Source organism: Cyphomyrmex costatus, unplaced genomic scaffold (assembly GCF_001594065.2).
Source record: "Cyphomyrmex costatus isolate MS0001 unplaced genomic scaffold, Ccosl1.0 scaffold907, whole genome shotgun sequence".
NCBI lineage: Eukaryota > Metazoa > Arthropoda > Insecta > Hymenoptera > Formicidae > Cyphomyrmex > Cyphomyrmex costatus.
In genome coordinates this window covers 118,848-138,278 of record NW_017280492.1, presented here as the reverse complement: position 1 = coordinate 138,278, position 19,431 = coordinate 118,848, and the positions used below count along the sequence as shown (strand labels likewise).

Genomic DNA, 19,431 nt, shown 5'->3' with positions numbered 1-19,431 from the left:
TATATATATATATAGGATGTCCGGAAAATCGAGGTCAATACTTCGGGAAGTGATTCGCAAGCCAAAAAGGAAGAAAAAAAAGCTATATAAATATAACTATACAATCATAATTTATTTTACAGTGTATAATTATTTTTTAATACATATACATCAAATGTCAAATAAGGAAAAACAACATCGCCGTTGTTTAAAATAAAATTATAGGATTATTTTTACATAATATATGATCACTCTAGACATTTTTTTATAATTTATATTATTGGCAAAAATGTAGGTTTCTGGGCGTCTAAGCAACCGAATCCTCTATCAGGCGAATGCGTGGACGTCGCCTTGACGGACAACCAGCAAACGTGGGAATTGACCACGTGCGAGTCACTTCTTCCTTTCATGTGTCGCGCCGACGCCTGTCCTTCCGGTAAGTCCGTTCACGTAAATTGCAGACGGTGTAAGCGGTCGCATAACGGCCGACGCGAGCTCTGTTCTCTATATTTCACGTGGAACGGAATGATAATCCGCCGTGACGGGATAACTCTACAGGTTCGTTCCACTGCTCGAATGGCAAGTGCATCAACGCGGCGTTTAAATGCGACAAGCAAGACGACTGCGGCGATTATTCCGACGAATTGGACTGCCCGGCTAACTGCCACTATTATATGGCAAGCAGCGGTGACGTCGTGGAAAGTCCAAATTACCCGCATAAATATGCACCCCTCAGCAATTGTAAGTGGACGCTGGAGGGCCCTCAAGGACATAATATTCTCTTGCAGGTGAATTATTTACTCGATAAGTATCCCTCGTTCAATAAGTTAATGACACTTAATGCTACATATATAGTTGTGAAAATCACAAGTCAATGCTTAAAATGTGAAGTTACAAAACGAGTCACGATTCGTATTCCAGTTTCAAGAATTCGAGACCGAAAAGAGCTTCGATATAGTGCAGATCCTCGTAGGCGGTAGAACCGAGGAGAAGTCTGTAAATCTCGCGACTCTTTCCGGCAAGCAGGACTTCAGCAACAAGCTCTTCGTCTCAGCTTCGAACTTCATGATTATAAAATTCAGCTCCGATGCCTCGGTAGAAAGAAAGGGCTTCCGTGCCTCGTGGAAGACCGAACCACAGGCCTGCGGCGGGATTCTCAGAGCAACGCCGCAAGGACAAGTGCTTATGTCCCCGGCATATCCCCAAAATTATCCCGGAGGATTGGAGTGTCTGTATATCTTGCAGGCACAGCCAGGACGCATAATGTCTCTGGAAGTACGTTGAATTCTTACCATTTATCCAACTTACTTTAATACTTATTTAACATTTTATCATATAACAATCAAATCATTCGGCTATCTTACTATCATCTATGTATGAACATTTTGCATTGATTCTATATACGGTATATTGTGAATTTTGAAGAACTCTTCTATATGTATTTGAGATATCACGTTTGCCGAACATTTTTATTAGAAGATATATTTTAATGGAAAATGCATTTTAATATAAAAAATTAACTTACTTTATATAAAAAATAATAGTATAGCGCTAGCAATCGATTACAAAAGTTCGCGCGGTAGTCAAAGTATTAATACAGCGTTACGATTCTTCTAAACAAAAATTTAAATGCCTGTGAAATCTAATTAGGTAACTCTCTCGTTTCTAGATCGAGGACTTGGATCTTGAAACAAATCGGGATTATATTCTTGTGAGGGACGGAGATTCGCCTATGAGCAAACCGATTGCACGTCTCACTGGAAAATCGGAAGACAATCCAACAGTAATCATGTCTACAGGAAACAACTTGTATTTGTACTTTAAAACGAGCCTCGGTGATTCCAGGCGTGGCTTCAGCATTCGCTTCACGCAGGGCTGCAAAGCTACAATCATTGCAAGAAACGGAACGGTTCAGTCGCCATCTTACGGTCTCAATTATTATCCTAATAATCAGGAATGTTTGTACAAAATCAAAAATCCAGACAGAGGCCCACTGTCACTGAAATTCACTAACTTCACCGTTCACAAGACCGATTACGTACAAGTAAGTTTGATTACATTATATACACAACGAAGTTTCGTTACATCTTCACGCATGTTCGGTTTATTAATTTTTGCTCTTTCACGGGAAATCGATAGATATACGATGGCTCCAATACGAACGGTCTACGCTTGCATTCCGGAAGCGGTTTCACCTCTAACACTCGACCTAAGATCACGCTCACCGCGGAAAGCGGAGAAATGCTCGTTAGGTTCGTCTCTGACGCTTTGCACAGCAACATCGGCTGGCAGGCTAAGTTTTCTGCTGGTAAGTCATTATTTTCATATCCAGTATTATGTAAAGAAAGTAACATGTGATTACATAATATTACTAAGATGTGTTTTGAAATAAGAGAGCAATCTCTATGTACATATACATATATCAGTTGTATATTATAATGGTTTTATATTTCTATCGCATTTAATAGGATTTTATCTATGTGTAAAGATAGTCATACTAATATTAAAAAGAAAATATTAATTTTAGATTGTCCCCCGTTGCAACCTGGCGAGGGAGCTTTAGCGTCCAGTCGGGACACAGCATTTGGTACAGTAGTTACGTTCTCCTGTCCATTGGGACAAGAGTTTGCCACAGGCAAATCGAAAATTTCCACGGTATGTCTCCCCGGAGGAAATTGGTCAGTTATGTATATTCCTAAATGCCAAGAGGTTTACTGTGGTCCAGTACCTCAAATCGATAACGGATTCTCAATTGGTTCTTCGAATGTTACTTACCGTGGACTGGCAACCTATCAGTGTTACGCAGGATTCGCGTTTCTTTCCGGAAGACCGACGGAAAAGATTTCTTGTTTGGCTGACGGAAGATGGGAAAAAAAGCCATCTTGCTTAGGTTCGTTAAAAATTTCACAATATATATATCGATACGACTATACATATAGATGCGATATTAAACGAATAGAATTGTAGAGTATTGAAAAAATATGCATATGATTGTTTTTAGCATCTCAATGCGCTCAGTTACCAGATGCACCTCATGCTAACATGACTGTCTTGAATGGCAGCGGTCGAAGTTACGGCACGATTGTTAGATTCGAATGCGAGTCCGGCTACGTTCGAAGCGGGCATCCCGTCATTCTTTGTATGAGCAACGGTACCTGGTCCGACAGAGTACCAACATGTTCGCGTAAGTTCAGTAAATGGCTTATTCAGCAATTCTCCTTTACTGATTAATTTAACATTGATATAAAATTAATATGTAACAATATATATAACAACGTATCTTTTTCTTATTATAGGTGCTAAATGTCCGTTACTACCTACGATTAAAAATGGATTTATTATTGATATCGGCAAAGATTATTTCTTTGGCGATGACGTTAGAGTACAGTGCAATAAAGGATACAAGCTAATGGGATCAAATATCATACAATGTGGTCCTTATCAACGGTTCGATAACGTGCCAACTTGCGAAGGTAGATTTTATAACATAAATCATGAAAATGAGTTATAATGGGAAATGAGTTATGTTATGTCGCAATTTTTCATTCGTCTCTGTAGATATAAACGAATGCACATCGAGCCAATGCGATCTGGCGTCCACGGAGTGCATAAACAATCCTGGTGCGTTTACTTGTAAGTGTAAGTCGGGCTTTGCATCGACAATGGAGTGCCGGCCTATCGGTGATCTTGGTCTTATCAACGGCGGCATTCCTGACGAATCGATCACTGTTTCAAGCTCGGAAAATGGATATACAAAAACTGTAGGATATATTGACATTTTCTATTCTTCATAATGTTTCAGAGTATCCTTCCTTTTTATAATATTAAATACTCATGTTCTTTCAAAGGGTATTCGTTTGAATAACGGTGACGGATGGTGCGGCAACAACATCGAGCGGGGTGCAAACTGGGTGACAATTGACATGAAGGCACCGACGATTATTCGCGGTTTCCGCACGCAGGTTGTAGCCAGAATCGACGGAAATATCGGGCACGCAACAGCCGTGCGGATGCAATACACGAACGACTTGACGGACGTCTTCATAGATTATGAAAATAATTACGAAAATCCGGACGGTACGCCGGTGGAGTTCAGAATACCGGACCCGAAGCTTTCCATCCTGAATCTACCAGTGCCGATCGAAGCTCGCTACATAAGATTCAGGATACAGGATTACAAAGGTGCACCATGTATGAAGCTAGAGATGGTTGGTTGCACCAGATTGGAATGCGCGGATATTAACGAGTGTGCCATCAGAAACGGTGGCTGCCATCAAAAGTGCATCAACAGTCCCGGCAGTTACTCCTGCATGTGCAACACGGGTTTTGAATTGTACAAAGGCAATGGTACGGCCGGATTTAATCTGGCGAAGGGAGAAACTGGCGAAAGGGATGGCGATTTATATCAGAGAAATAAAACGTGTGTGCCAGTGATGTGTCCGTCATTGACGGCACCGGAGAATGGAAAATTATTATCAACAAAGGTAAAATAAAAAAATCAAATAATACGATTCTTTTATCGTCCGAGTAAACATTGATTGTAATTATTATTATGAATGAAAAAAATTTTTTTTTTTAATGTATGAATTTATTTACTAGGAGCAGCATCACTTTGGCGATCTCGTTAGATTTCAGTGTAATTTTGGTTACGTTTTATCTGGATCTTCGGCTGTAATTTGTACCTCTTCCGGGATTTGGAACGGAACTATTCCCGAATGTCAATGTAAGTGCAGAACGTTTCAAAATTATCACATAAATTTCTGCCGCATTGTCGCATATAACATATCGAAAAAAAGATATAATCTTTCTGCAAGAAATGCACTATTATTCATAAGTTCAACATTTGCGATTTTCTTGCATCTCATAAAAGTTATGATAAAAACCAATTTCTTTTTCATTTTAAAGATGTATAACATTAAAAACAAATCTGAAAAACATTATAACAAAAATTTCTTCTTTGTCTTCTCTTTTTTTCTACAAATTCTTTAATTTCAATGTTAAAAAATATTTTGTAAGTTTTTACACTAAAAAATGTTGTTGCAAAAAATACACCAACTGTTTTTTTAATTTATTTCAAAGCTTAAAAAGCCTATTTTAAAATACTTTTTTTTATTAGTTTTTGTTTCATGTTATTTCATCAAACTACAGCGCTTTAAAATAAAATAAAAATGAAAAGGTATTATAATGTTTAAATCGAGATTACACACAGTTTAGTTTCGGAATAATTTCCTTGACTCAAATATAAAACCGACCAATCCGCACTACTTATAGGAAAAAATAATGTAACGTCTCTTACATTAACCCTTATTCCAAAACCTTAAATTTGCAGCACACATCTATGTGTGTTTACCTGTGAGGCAAGTAGACGCGTATCTAATCTACACATACATTCTTTTATACTTCCTTTTTCTCTTTCTTTATTCAAATAACTTCAATAAAACCTAAATCGAAGTTTAGAAGTAATAATTCAGCAAAAATTCCTAATTTATTTTAAAATATTTCAAATGTATTCTTTAACTATTTATAGATGCGAAATGTGTATCGCTACCAGACGGTAAAAGCGATGGTCTTACCGTGATTCGAAACGACAACACCAGCGTGCTGGTACCCTTCAAGCAGAATGTCACTCTGAAGTGCGGTACCAACGGCCGCTACTTGCGCAATACCGCGACATCCAATTTCCGACAATGCGTATACGATCCTAAACCCGGTTTGCCCGATTATTGGCTGTCTGGTCTGCAGCCAGCTTGTCCTCGCGTGAACTGCGGCAAGCCACTTCCTACGCCCGGCGCCGAGTACGGCCAGTATGAAGACACCAATCATCAGTCTTCCTTCTTTTTTGGCTGTCAAGATACCTTTAAATTGGCCGGTCAGACGAACCACAATGACAACGTTGTGCGTTGTCAGGCGAACGGCGTTTGGGACTTTGGCAACCTACGATGCGAAGGTCCGGTCTGCGAGGATCCTGGCAGACCGAGTGACGGCTATCAAGTGGCGCGTAGCTACGAACAGGGCTCGGAGGTACAATTCAGCTGCAACAGACCCGGCTACATTCTCATTAGCCCGCGACCTATCGTCTGCATTCGCGAACCTGAGTGCAAAGTCATCAGACCCCTCGGTCTGGCCTCCGGACGCATTCCAGATTCGGCGATAAATGCCACCTCCGAGAGACCGAATTACGAAGCTAGGAACGTCCGATTGAACTCGGTAACCGGCTGGTGCGGCAAGCAAGAGGCTTTCACTTACGTTAGTGTCGATCTCGGTCGTATCTATCGAGTGAAGGCAATCCTCGTGAAGGGCGTGATCACCAATGACATAGTCGGTAGACCCACGGAGATTCGTTTCTTCTACAAGAAAGGGGAGACCGAGAATTACGTCGTCTATTTCCCGAATTTCAATCTGACTATGCGTGATCCCGGAAATTATGGTGAATTGGCAATGATCACCCTGCCCAAGTATGTGGAGGCCCGTTTTGTGATTCTCGGTATCGTTAGCTACATGGACAATGCCTGTTTGAAGTTCGAGCTTATGGGATGCGAGGAACCAAAGATCGAACCATTATTGGGTTACGATTACGGATACTCCCCCTGTGTAGATAACGAAGCACCGGTCTTTCAAAATTGCCCGCAACAACCGATAGTTGTGCAAAAGGGAGCCAACGGAGAATTACTGCCAGTGAATTTCACAGTGCCAACCGCCGTCGACAACAGTGGCAGTATCGCTCGAGTGGAAGTAAAGCCTCCAAGTTTCAAAACCCCCATTAGAATCTTTGAAGACACGTTCGTGAAATATATAGCTTTCGATTACGATGGCAATGTAGCTATTTGCGAGATCAACATCACTGTTCCGGGTTAGTAACAATTTTCAATTTATCTAATATTTTACCTAATATATAAACTTATTTCGCATTATTAAATAAATTAGTAAGAAGATAATGAAAATGATAAAGAATCAAATCATTCATTAATATAAAAGATATAATTATTGAAAATATTAAAGAATTTCAGAATTCTATCTTTTATATGAAAATATATTATTATGAAAAATATATTATTATTCCAATATAAACAATTACATTAACGATCGTTTGGTAGGGTAAATTTTATTTAATCTTAATTAAATTATTAATTAATGTTTATTAATATTAGATAATTTAACTAATATTTAATTAATTAATATTCTCAGATATAACTCCACCGAAACTGAGCTGTCCCCAGAGTTACGTTATCGAACTGATCGATCGACAAGAGAGTTACTCCATCAATTTCAATGAGACGCGAAAACGCATCAATGCCACGGACTCTTCCGGTCCTGTAACGATCACTTTTGTACCAGAACGCGCAGTGATCCGAATTGGCGATTTTGAAAACGTCACGGTATATGCAACGGACATCAGTGGAAATAGGGCAGTTTGCCACTTCCAAGTTTCGGTCCAGGCAACGCCCTGCGTCGATTGGGAACTAAAACCGCCAGCTAATGGTAATCTAAAATGCATTCCTGGAGACCAGGGAATGCAATGCAGAGCGACCTGCAAGGCTGGATATAGATTCACCGACGGATCACCCATAAAAACATTCGGGTGTGATGTTAGCAAACGATGGACACCTTCGTCAGTGGTACCTGACTGCGTTTCCGAAAGTAAGTTTCTTATTTTTTAATTAATTTTATCTTATTTAGTATTATTACTATATAATGTGTGTGTATGTGTTCCAGTCAGAAATAGTTCCTCGAAAAAACGTCATTTCGACGTCGTTAAAATAAAAAAATTGTCGACTCGAAATTTGTGTCGAAATTTTAACATTTTTGAATAATAAAAAATTGCGTAGTTAGAGAATGCAATGAGAGTTTTGATACATTTTTTTAATACTTTTGGTGTAAATATTCTCATATTGGTGTAAATATATTTGTTTGCAGCGTCCCGTTTTGGTGTAAATATATGTTCAAGCACGTCCTTCTTTTATATAATGTGTTACAATTTTATATGTATAATATATATTTAATATATTATGTACTATATATAAATAATAAAATATTGATATTTGTAGATACGCAACAGGCCGATTATCATGTAACCGCCACTGTAACTTATCGGGCGAATGGCGTCGTTTCTCGATCCTGCTTGCCGATGTATCAAGATCTCATGGCTCAACATTACACGAGTCTTAATAGTATTTTGACTCAACGTTGCTCCTCTATCAACGTGAACATGAACGTGTCTTTTGTCAAAGCGATGCCTTACCTGATTGAAGAAAATGTTCTTAAGGTATATATTATATATATATACGTCAAGATCTTAATTGTATAAGACTAATAATACAATGTAATTAAATCAGAATTATTATTGGTAAGGAATAAGATTAACACAAATTTTCTACAAATTTTCCAGATGGATTTTATTTTGGTAGTCGTTCCGGCACAACGTCAAACGCAATTGTACGAATTTTGTGGCTCCACGTTGAGTCTGATCTTCGATCTAAAAGTTCCTCATGCGAGCGCAGTTATCGAGCCTCTATTAAACGTTTCTGCGATTGGCAATCAATGCCCGCCTCTCCGTGCTCTCAAATCATCCATTAACAGGGGCTTCACGTGCAGCATTGGCGAAGTATTGAACATGGATACCAACGATGTTCCCCGTTGTTGTAAGACACATTTCATACTTTTATAGAATAGTCATCTAAGATTTTTATACCTCGATACTCCTTCCTAATACTCCGTGTTCAGCAGTAATATTTTCTTTTTTTTAATCTTTTTTAAAACTATTCTTTGCAAACTTTTTATATATGTACTTCCATTTTATGATAATAATTTATTATTAATGACATAATATAAAAGCATCTCAAGTGATCCTTTGCGTAAAAAAAGATTAAGAAATTACTTCCAACTTAAATTAATTTATATTATTTTCTTCATGAATTTTTAATAAATTGCCTCAATAAAACATTCTTATGCATTTTTAGTGCATTGTCCTGCTGGAACCTTCGCCGGAGAGAAACAAAAGCAATGCACAGCTTGTCCAAAAGGCTTCTATCAGAACAGCGATCGACAAGGTTCCTGCTTGCACTGTCCTTTCGGCACGTATACAAAGGAGGACGGTTCCAAGAGCATAGACGACTGCATACCAGTCTGTGGTTACGGCACGTACTCACCTACCGGTCTTGTACCTTGCCTCGAGTGTCCCAGAAACAGCTACACCGGTGAGCCGCCTGTTGGAGGCTACAAGGACTGCCAGACCTGTCCGGCTGGAACCTTTACCTATCAACCAGCTGCGCCCGGTCGCGATCGTTGCCGCGCCAAATGCTCGCCAGGCATGTATTCGGATACGGGACTCGCTCCTTGCGCTCAGTGTCCCAAGAACTTCTTCCAGTCTCAGCACGGAGCGACCACATGCGTCGAGTGTCCCACAAACATGTATACGGACGGACCTGGTTCAGTCGGCCGCGAAGAGTGCAAGCCTGTCCAGTGCACCGACAGCGTATGTCAGCACGGCGGTCTCTGCGTGCCAATGGGACATGGTATACACTGCTATTGTCCAGCTGGCTTCTCTGGAAGACACTGCGAGATCGATATCGATGAGTGTGCGTCTCGACCGTGCTATAACGGTGCCACTTGTATAGATATGCCGCAAGGCTACAGGTGTCAATGCGCCTCCAGCTATTCTGGCATTAACTGCCAAGAAGAGAAATCAGATTGTACAAACGACACGTGTCCGGAAAGAGCTATGTGCAAGGATGAGCCTGGAATTAATAATTACACATGTCTCTGCCGATCCGGATATACTGGAGTTGATTGTGACATCACTGTAAGAATGCCCTTCTTTTAAAATGTTCTCTTAGTGAAAAATGTTCTCAAAATATTTCGATAATATTTTTAAAAATTTGTCATTTTTACTTTATAAAGACTTTATATAAACTGTGCTTTTCACGGATTGTCTTCATATCCGAATCCATTCTTAGAATGTCAACGTTTCGTGAACATTACAGTTCACTTCATCAGGGTGACGAACAGCCTGATACTGAACTGTTTCTCTAACTGAATTCCGTTTGTAAATATTACTTTGAAGTTTTTAAAAAATTTTTTTTTGTAAAATGAGAAATTTTAGAATATTTTTCGGAATTCCTATATGTATATAAAAAATCCTTAAAATGATGTAAATTTTCTTAGAATTTCTAAAAAGAAAATTTTGATTCATTAACAAAAATCTATGGAATTTTCTGAAAAGTTACAAAAATCCAAATTATGTAAAATTTCTAAAGAATGCTAAAAAAAATACATAAGAATCCTAAAAAAAAAATCGAATAAAATTTGTTTAAAAATGGTTATATAATATAACTTCCGTCAAACTTGTTTGAAGTCACTCGGGATCTTGACCTTGATAACATATGTCAAGATCAGGGTCATCAGAGCGGGCTCTTCCTATCTGCATATTTTATCTGTAAACCTCAAACACTTTATAAACTACTTATATTTAATTTTCATGTGCAGTGTATCTAATTTTATTTCTTTTCGCATCTTTACACAGATAAATCCTTGTACGGCGAGTGGAAATCCTTGTAATAACGGCGCAACTTGCGTGGCTCTTCAGCAAGGTCGCTACAAATGCGATTGTCTGCCAGGGTGGGAAGGTCAAAGCTGTGAAATCAATACCAACGAATGCGCTGAGCGACCTTGCCTACTTGGCGCCAATTGCACTGATCTAATCGCTGATTTCTCCTGCGACTGCCCACACGGATTTACTGGCAAACGCTGCCATGAGAAGATTGATCTCTGCTTGGGCAATCCTTGTCTAAACGGAATTTGCGTGGACAAACTCTTCAGCCACGAGTGCATTTGCCATCCGGGATGGACCGGTGCAGTCTGCGATACGAATATCAACGAGTGTGCATCTAGACCGTGCCGACACAACGGTCAATGCGTCGATCTTATCGACAATTATGCCTGCACTTGCGAGCCCGGTTACACGGGCAAGCAATGCCAACATACGATCGATAACTGCGCATCGGATCCTTGTCAGAACGGAGCCACGTGCATAGATCAGCTGCAAGGCTTCACCTGCAGGTGCAGACCTGGCTTTGTCGGACTGCAGTGCGAAGCGGAACGCGACGAATGTTCGAGCGATCCTTGTAATCCAGTTGGCACTGACCGCTGCATAGATCTTGATAATACCTTCGTCTGCAGTTGTCGCGAAGGTTACACCGGACCGTCTTGCGAGATCAACATAGACGACTGCGCGTCAGATCCGTGCCTGAACGGCGCAACATGTAGAGATGAAATTGGTGGTTTCAAGTGCATATGTCCGGAGGGATGGAGTGGAGTGTACTGTCAAATGGATGTTGGCATGTGCCAGAACCGACCTTGCCAGAACGATGCCAACTGCGTGGATTTGTTCCTGGATTATTTCTGCGTGTAAATACACATTCTTATACAAAAGAACAGTTTTCTGCATTCAGAAAAAAAAATATAATAACTATAAAGGTGTGATAACTATGCAATTATTTTATATACTAGCACATTACGGTGTGTGTGATGACTACATAGTCTATATCAGTAGTTTATTCAACTATGTATAATTCGACATATAAAACTTGTATAGTTGTTACTTTTATAGTTGCTGACATTATATTTTTCATTGAGTATAAGTGTGAAATATTTAAAAATTTGTCTTCAGACACACAGATCGGAAAATAAATTTGTAGGACCATCAAAATAATTATGTAGAACGCTTAAACGTTGATGACAATACTGCTGCAAAATTATAACATTTCAGCAAATTGGTTCAAGCGTCCTACATATAATTATTTTGGTAGTTTAAATAAAACTATTTTCAGATTTTTATTTAAATTAATTAGATACACTTCAGCAAAACTGTTCTTTCTGAATATGATTCATGTGAATGATAAATTCATCGATTTATACACATTTTCAATTAACAGTTGCCCGTCTGGCACCGACGGCAAGCAGTGCGAAACGGCACCGGAACGCTGCATCGGAAATCCATGCATGCACCACGGCCGCTGTCAAGATTTTGGTTCCGGCTTAAATTGTACTTGCTCTAATGATTACACCGGTATTGGCTGTCAATACGAATACGACGCCTGCCAAGCTGGCGCTTGCAAAAACGGAGCCACTTGCATCGATGAAGGTCCCGGATATACCTGCATATGCCCTCCAGGATATACTGGTATAACTTTAACAATATGTATTCACACTCGCAATCAAAGGAACAGTTATGGTAATGGCTGTAACTATAAATATGACAATTATATAAGTTTTATATCTACAATTAATGTACATAGTTTCAATAACTACAATATAATCAACTTTATTCAACTATATAAATCAATTCTACATAAAACTTCTATAGTTGTCATTATGTTTTCCTTTGAGAGCATATGTCGTTTACGTTCATATCTAATCAAACGTATTTATTATTTCTAAAAAATTAATTCTTCACTTATCTACATTAGGTCAAACTTGCGAAGAAGATATAATTGATTGTAAAGAGAATTCATGTCCACCATCGGCAACTTGTATCGATCTCACAGGCAAATTCTTCTGCCAATGTCCATTCAACTTAACTGGTGACGATTGCAGAAAATGTATGTTTCTTAGATTCTTTTTTACTAAAATATTATATCGGAGAAAAAAAATTCGCCTATAATTTTTACTTTAAATTTTTACAGCTATCCAAGTGGATTACGACTTGTACTTCAGCGATCAAGGACGCAGCAGCGCTTCGCAAGTCATTCCATTCTTCACTAACTCCGCAAAAAGCCTGACTATTGCTATGTGGGTGCAGTTTACGCAAAGAGACGAAGGTGGAAATTTCTTCACTCTTTATAGCGTTAGGTATATGTTTATTTGCACTTTTATTTCGTTTGATATCTATTATACTTATTGTAAAGCTTAATAATTCACATTCGGATTCACATACATCTTTTCTTCAGCTCCCCACACGTTCCAACGAACCGAAGACTTATGATCCAAGCACAAAGTAATGGTGTTCATGTATCTCTCTTCCACGACTTACAAGACGTCTACCTACCATTCGGAGAATACGCGACCATAAACGACGGACAATGGCATCACATTGCTTTTGTATGGAACGGTGAAAATGGCGGAGAACTCATTTTAATCACAGAAGGTCTCATTGCAAGCAAGACCGAGGGTTATGGCAGCGGCAGATCACTCCCAGCATAGTAAGTGCCCCTTCAAAAGGAACATAGAAAATTATGAGGCATTTTTTCAATGCTCCTCCAATGATTTATTTTCATTATATTAAAAGATAAATATGTTTATTGAACATTAAAATGTTCTACAGCGCATGGACAGTATTAGGAAAACCACAGAGCGAGAATACAAAGAGTTACACAGATTTAGGCTTTCAAGGTCATCTGACCAAGGTGCAAGTCTGGGGTCGTGCGTTGCATGTGACAAATGAGGTTCAAAAGCAAGTTCGCGACTGTCGTACAGAACCAGTTCTCTATCAAGGACTAGTGTTGACATGGGCGGGATACGACGAAACCGTGGGTGGTGTCGAAAGAGTCGTGCCATCGCATTGTGGACAGCGTGTGTGCTCGCTCGGTTACGGTGGCAGTAGATGTCAACAACTCGAGGTAGATAAGATCTCGCCCGAAGTAAGGGGTTGTCCAGGCGATCTTTGGGTAATCGCTCAGAACGGATCATCGATCGTTACTTGGGACGAGCCACATTTCAGCGACAACGTTGGCATCGTAAGAGTTCAGGAGAAAAACGGACACCGATCCGGGCAGACTCTAATGTGGGGTACTTATGACATCAGTTACGTGGCTTATGATCAGGCTGGAAACTCGGCTACTTGCAACTTTAAAGTTTACGTGTTGTGTAAGTAAAGTCTTGACACTGAAAAAAAAATTTTCAGTTAATACCAACTAAAAGTAACATAACTGCATCAATGTTATAATTTCGTACTCGACAGAAATCTAGCATAACAGGTGGTATTATATAACAATTACTTAATTGTTGAGTAAAAAATTATAACATTAATATTATGTTACTTTTAATTTGTTTCGACCGGAGAATTTGGTACTTGTGTGACTGTATAGTAAAATAATTATGATTATAAATTTTATTTTTATAATTATTACCGTTGAAATGTTAGTGAGACAATAATATATTTATAGTTCTATCAAACAAATATTAACTAATATTTGTCCAATAAACACTAAAATATCTCTCCAGAAAATGATATTTTTTTTAGGAAGAGTTGTTGCGTACGCGCATAAATTTGCCAAATTTATACAAACCCTTTCCATTACAGCCGATTTTTGCCCGACACTGAAAGATCCTGTCGGTGGTACGCAACAATGCAAAGACTGGGGTTCGGGAGGTCAATTCAAGGTCTGCGAGATTTCCTGTAACGCCGGACTTCGGTTCTCACAAGAGGTCCCCAAATTCTACACGTGCGGTGCAGAAGGCTTCTGGAGACCTACCAGTGATCCCAGTCTACCTTTGATATATCCAGCTTGTACGAGTAAGCATCTCACATTTTAGTTTTCTCTTATAACACAATCTTATTCCTTATATCATATGATTGCGTCATTCAATCCTGCGCGTTTCTCTTCTTTGAAATATTAGCGTCTCATTAAATAATGGTTTCTATTTCTTTTTTTAATACAATTTTACGAATACTTCCTAAAAATAAAGTATTTTGTAAAAATTTCTTAATAATTTTTGTATGTTTGTAAAAGTGATGAAAATTTACCTGGGATATACGAACCTATCGAATGGAGTGAAGGACGGGAAAATTGTTTTGTGCGTACTAAGAATTTATACTTCCTAAATAGTGTATATTTTTTGTTTCAGGTGCTACGTCAGCCCAAAGAGTTTTCAAGATTAGGATGAATTTCCCTACATCGGTGCTCTGCAACGAAGCCGGTCAAGGTGTACTCAAACAGAAGGTTCGAAATGCCGTAAACTCCTTAAACAGAGACTGGAACTTCTGTTCGTATTCTTACGAAGGTAATACGCAATTTTACAAACAGATTGTCTTTTATAATTGCACATTTCTTGCATCAGTCTAATTTTTTATACTTTTATTTATTTATTTTTTTTTTTTTTTTCAGGAACTCGCGAATGCAAGGATCTTCATATTGACGTACAATGCGATCATCGCACTCGTACAACGAGAGAAACGAGCGAAGAAGATGGTGGAACGTACGTCATTTCCGCTGTTGTACCTGCAGAACCGTAAGTGCAAATTGTAATCTTATAATTAATTACCAAGACGACGTCTTGGAAAATGTTGCCATTCAAACATTTGCAGGTGCGAGTCGCAATTTTTTAAACACACCAACTCGTCGATCGCTCTAAATACAGCCTCTTGTTTAAATAATATTATCTCTGTAAACCATAGCTTGCTTCTGTATGTCAATGTCGATCGCTTAAATGTTAGATACTACATCAGTATACTTATATTTTATTGATTGCGCCGCGCATTTCACTTACAGTGAATGTTCGTACTGAGTATTTTTGTTACTTGTGTTGCATCATACAGAACGAGAAAGGGTCGCCAAGGCAGTGACACTTACGAAGTGGAGATCTCGTTCCCAGCGATAAAGTAAGGACAGCTCGATTCAAGTCAGCGCGATTCAATTCATTTACATCGGTCTTACCCGCCATCTGACATCATTTCTAATACGCTACCATTCATATCGCGCAGTTTATAATAATTACCCAAGATTTAATCATGTTTCAGCGTTCTCTTGTCCTACAATAATAGTGCATAACTCTCAGATTTATATAATAAGCATTAAAAAGTCATCGGTCAAATCATATAACTAACGACTAATCCTACAGCCAGAAAAGTATCAGATCAAGCCTTATAGAATTGTATGAAAGTAAAAGCTGCACGTCCTTACTAACTGATCATGATTGATCATCGTATCACATATATAGGTGGGACGTCATCGTAGGGAGCTGTAACAGGTGTCCACATACTTTCCGATAGTAATAACAATGTAACAAAACCAAGATCTAACCAAGCTGTGAGATCGCTTAAATATTTTCTTTACTTTGTTAAAAAGAAATCTATTATTCGATACTACCGCGCGCGCGATGCATAGAATCGAAAACTCAAATATATTATATGAAATGGATTTCACAAAAATTAAATGCGATTACCTTAGTGAAAAGTTTCCTTATCACATAATTCATATAATTTTTCACAGTTTTTATGCAAATGCTGAATTTTTTCGGAACTTGTATATAGTTTTAAAACTTTTTAGAAGATTTTTCTCTCAGATTTTTATATGAATTAGGACACTTCAGAAATGCTTAAAGTCTTCAGAGATTTTCTAAAATTCTTTATATAAATTTCGAAGTATTCTAAATCTTCCCAAATTTGTCGTTCTTTAATTTTTGAAAACTTGTACGATAAAATCTGAAAAAGTTTGAGATATTTTTTTAGAAATCTTTATAAATATTTAGAATATGACAAGTTCTTAAAAATGTTACAAGACATTATGATGGTTTTCACTAAGGTAGAATTTAAAAAGTGATACATTTGATTGATTAATTCATGCCATTTTGTTAAGTTCGGTAACATGCGCTTGCTTAACAGTGATCCAACAGCTTCAGTTAAAAAATATGTAACAATTTCAATATACACTTGACAACATATACGTGATCAATGTGATAGTAAATAAATGCAGAAATTTACGTGTATTAATAAAAATGCTAAGGGTATGAGTGCGGTTTAACCTGCGACACACAAGTCTACAGACGAGAGAATCCTATAGTCCAAAGATAAGACTACCCTAATTACACTCACTTCAAGATAACGGCTGTACATACTTGCGCAAACCCTTTCATGCCTGTTGCTACCGCAAGTTCCATCAATTTTTGCAAAACAATAACTCTTATTTATGTTTCACAGCGATCCAATCCTGAACGCCAATTCAAACGAACGCTCTACTGTGCAAATGTTGCTCGAAAGATTGATCCTCGAAGAAGACCAATTCGATGTTCATGATATTCTACCTAATACCGTGCCGGATCCCGCATCTCTCATTCTGGAATCCGATTACGCCTGTCCCATTGGTCAAGTTGTTATGGCACCGGATTGTGGTAAGATATTATATACTATGTTTCATCAAAATTATTATTAAAAATAATTTCTTTGACATAATTAAACCTATACAGTCTCGATCTATATGACTACGAGAGATAAAAGAATGCATTTGAGAGAAGCATTTGAGAGATCATCTCGATCGATTACATTATCAACAATTCTCTTGCAGTACCATGTGCGGTAGGAACATTCTATGATGAAGAAGCGCAACAATGCGTGTCCTGTCCTGTGGGCACTTATCAGAGCGAGTCCGGGCAATTAAAATGCAATTCTTGTCCGATAATCGCTGGTCGTCCCAGTGTGACTGTGGGTCCTGGAGCGCGTAGCGCAGGGGACTGTAAGGAGCGTTGTTCTGCCGGCAAATACTACGACGACCTAGGCGGTCTCTGTCGTAGCTGCGGCCATGGATTCTATCAGCCAAACGAGGGTAGTTTCTCCTGCCAGCTGTGTGGCCTTGGAAAGACCACGAGAACAGCCGAGGCTGTGTCGAAGGAAGAATGCCGAGACGAGTGTGGGTCTGGACAGCAGTTAGCCATCGAAGGAAAATGCGAACCTTGCCCACGCGGCACGTACCGAACTCAAGGAATACAGGCATCCTGCCAAGCGTGTCCGCTCGGTAGAACGACCCCGAATATGGGATCAGCGGCGATCGAGGAATGCTCGCTTCCGGTTTGCGAACCTGGAACTTTCCTCAACGGCACCCTTAACGAATGTGTGGAATGTAAGAAGGGAACTTATCAATCGGAACCACAGCAAACCTTCTGTATTCCGTGCCCACCGAATACTAGCACCAAAGGATCTGCTGCTGTAAGTTTTATTCTAAAATATATATTAATGAATATAATTGTCTATACACAGAAAGTGTACATATAATTATTTTACTAGATGTAATTTTTTTAGTGAATTTTATATTTTGACAAATTTATTCAATACATAATTATTTCTTAATGTATGGAAAAAGATAGTATACTGAAAAACGCTTGTTAACAGACAAACAAAGCCGATTGCACGAATCCTTGCGAAACTAGCGGCGAGGAAATGCACTGCGATGCAAACGCATACTGTCTACTCATACCTGAAACTAGCGATTTCAAATGCGAGTGTAAGCCCGGATACAACGGTACCGGAACTGTTTGTACGGACGTATGTCTGGGCTACTGCGACAATGAGGGCGTCTGCCTGAAGGATTCTCGCGGGCAACCTTCATGCAGATGCAGCGGTAGTTTCACAGGCAAACATTGCATGGAGAAGTCTGAATTCTTCTACATCACCGGTGGCATAGCGGGAGGTGTTATCCTGATCATTCTCGTGGTGCTCCTCGTCTGGATGATATGTGTCAGGTTGGTAAAAAAATTCGATTAATTTATATACGCGATTACGATATCAGAAGCTTCTCTTTCATCCAAGTATTTAAAAAAAATTGTTTAGTAGCTACTTTTACATAGATAATAAATAAGATAAAACGGGACCTACAAAATTTTACAAACTAAAGTACATAAAAGATGTATAGGATGTCGGCACGATACTTTGTGCACACAACGTTATTTAAAAAAAAAAGCATTTCAATCAGTGGCCTTTACTTAAAATTGATCACTACTCAATAAGAGTCAGAATCTACGAATAATATTATTTGAGTAAATCAGAAATTCGTATTTTATCGATAACAAAATATATCTTTTCTTTCCTATAGAGCGTCGAAAAAGAAAGAGCCTAAAAAGATGCTGACTCCGGCAACCGATCAGAATGGCTCTCAAGTAAATTTCTATTATGGTGCGCCAACACCATACGCCGAGTCGATAGCGCCGTCACATCATAGCACGTATGCACATTATTACGATGACGAGGAAGACGGCTGGGAAATGCCTAACTTCTATAACGAAACTTACATGAAAGGTAAGCAAATAACTTAATTCTATATAACAAAAATTATTAAAGGTAAACACTCTGAGAAAAATGTAGTAGTGGTAACTATATAAAATGGCAACATCTACACGTTTTATAGAATTAGTACTAATACTGTGATGAAAATTTTTCTTAAAATCTTTCACATCATTTTTCAAAATTTTTTCGACTTTTTGTCTGATTTTTTATACAACTTAAAATTATAAATACACATTTTATATAATTTCAATAAACCATAGAACAGTTTAATAAACTGTGTACATTAATTCTATATGTAAAACTTGTATAATTTTTATTTTGATGAGTACTACATCTTTTTTTCTGAATAAAGTAAAATATTTCAATCACGTATGAAGATTAAAATTTTAATTTTAATGACGTCGGTGCGGATTATTTATTCCCACATTAAATACGAGATGAATACATAAATAAATAATTTACAG

At 38.4% G+C, this 19,431-nt stretch overlaps 1 protein-coding gene across 2 annotated transcripts in view; it reads left to right on the top strand.

Annotated features, from left to right (window-relative positions):
* Positions 1–19,431, top strand: part of uif (sushi, von Willebrand factor type A, EGF and pentraxin domain-containing protein uif) — a 33,811-nt gene that overhangs the window by 12,768 nt on the left and 1,612 nt on the right. For both annotated transcript variants that reach the window (XM_018549859.1, XM_018549858.1), the window contains exons 5-34: positions 275–415; positions 538–767; positions 901–1,254; positions 1,649–2,023; positions 2,119–2,287; positions 2,507–2,869; positions 2,981–3,163; positions 3,276–3,452; positions 3,538–3,740; positions 3,828–4,463; positions 4,579–4,702; positions 5,507–6,829; positions 7,165–7,617; positions 8,025–8,242; positions 8,366–8,618; positions 8,937–9,778; positions 10,499–11,382; positions 11,910–12,157; positions 12,444–12,575; positions 12,660–12,825; positions 12,924–13,175; positions 13,298–13,839; positions 14,276–14,488; positions 14,821–14,976; positions 15,081–15,204; positions 15,512–15,574; positions 16,892–17,082; positions 17,256–17,893; positions 18,077–18,426; positions 18,777–18,979. In XM_018549859.1, coding sequence (XP_018405361.1) covers positions 275–415; positions 538–767; positions 901–1,254; positions 1,649–2,023; positions 2,119–2,287; positions 2,507–2,869; positions 2,981–3,163; positions 3,276–3,452; positions 3,538–3,740; positions 3,828–4,463; positions 4,579–4,702; positions 5,507–6,829; positions 7,165–7,617; positions 8,025–8,242; positions 8,366–8,618; positions 8,937–9,778; positions 10,499–11,382; positions 11,910–12,157; positions 12,444–12,575; positions 12,660–12,825; positions 12,924–13,175; positions 13,298–13,839; positions 14,276–14,488; positions 14,821–14,976; positions 15,081–15,204; positions 15,512–15,574; positions 16,892–17,082; positions 17,256–17,893; positions 18,077–18,426; positions 18,777–18,979 — 10,206 coding nt within the window. The remainder of the gene's footprint in view (positions 1–274; positions 416–537; positions 768–900; positions 1,255–1,648; positions 2,024–2,118; positions 2,288–2,506; positions 2,870–2,980; positions 3,164–3,275; positions 3,453–3,537; positions 3,741–3,827; positions 4,464–4,578; positions 4,703–5,506; positions 6,830–7,164; positions 7,618–8,024; positions 8,243–8,365; positions 8,619–8,936; positions 9,779–10,498; positions 11,383–11,909; positions 12,158–12,443; positions 12,576–12,659; positions 12,826–12,923; positions 13,176–13,297; positions 13,840–14,275; positions 14,489–14,820; positions 14,977–15,080; positions 15,205–15,511; positions 15,575–16,891; positions 17,083–17,255; positions 17,894–18,076; positions 18,427–18,776; positions 18,980–19,431) is intronic.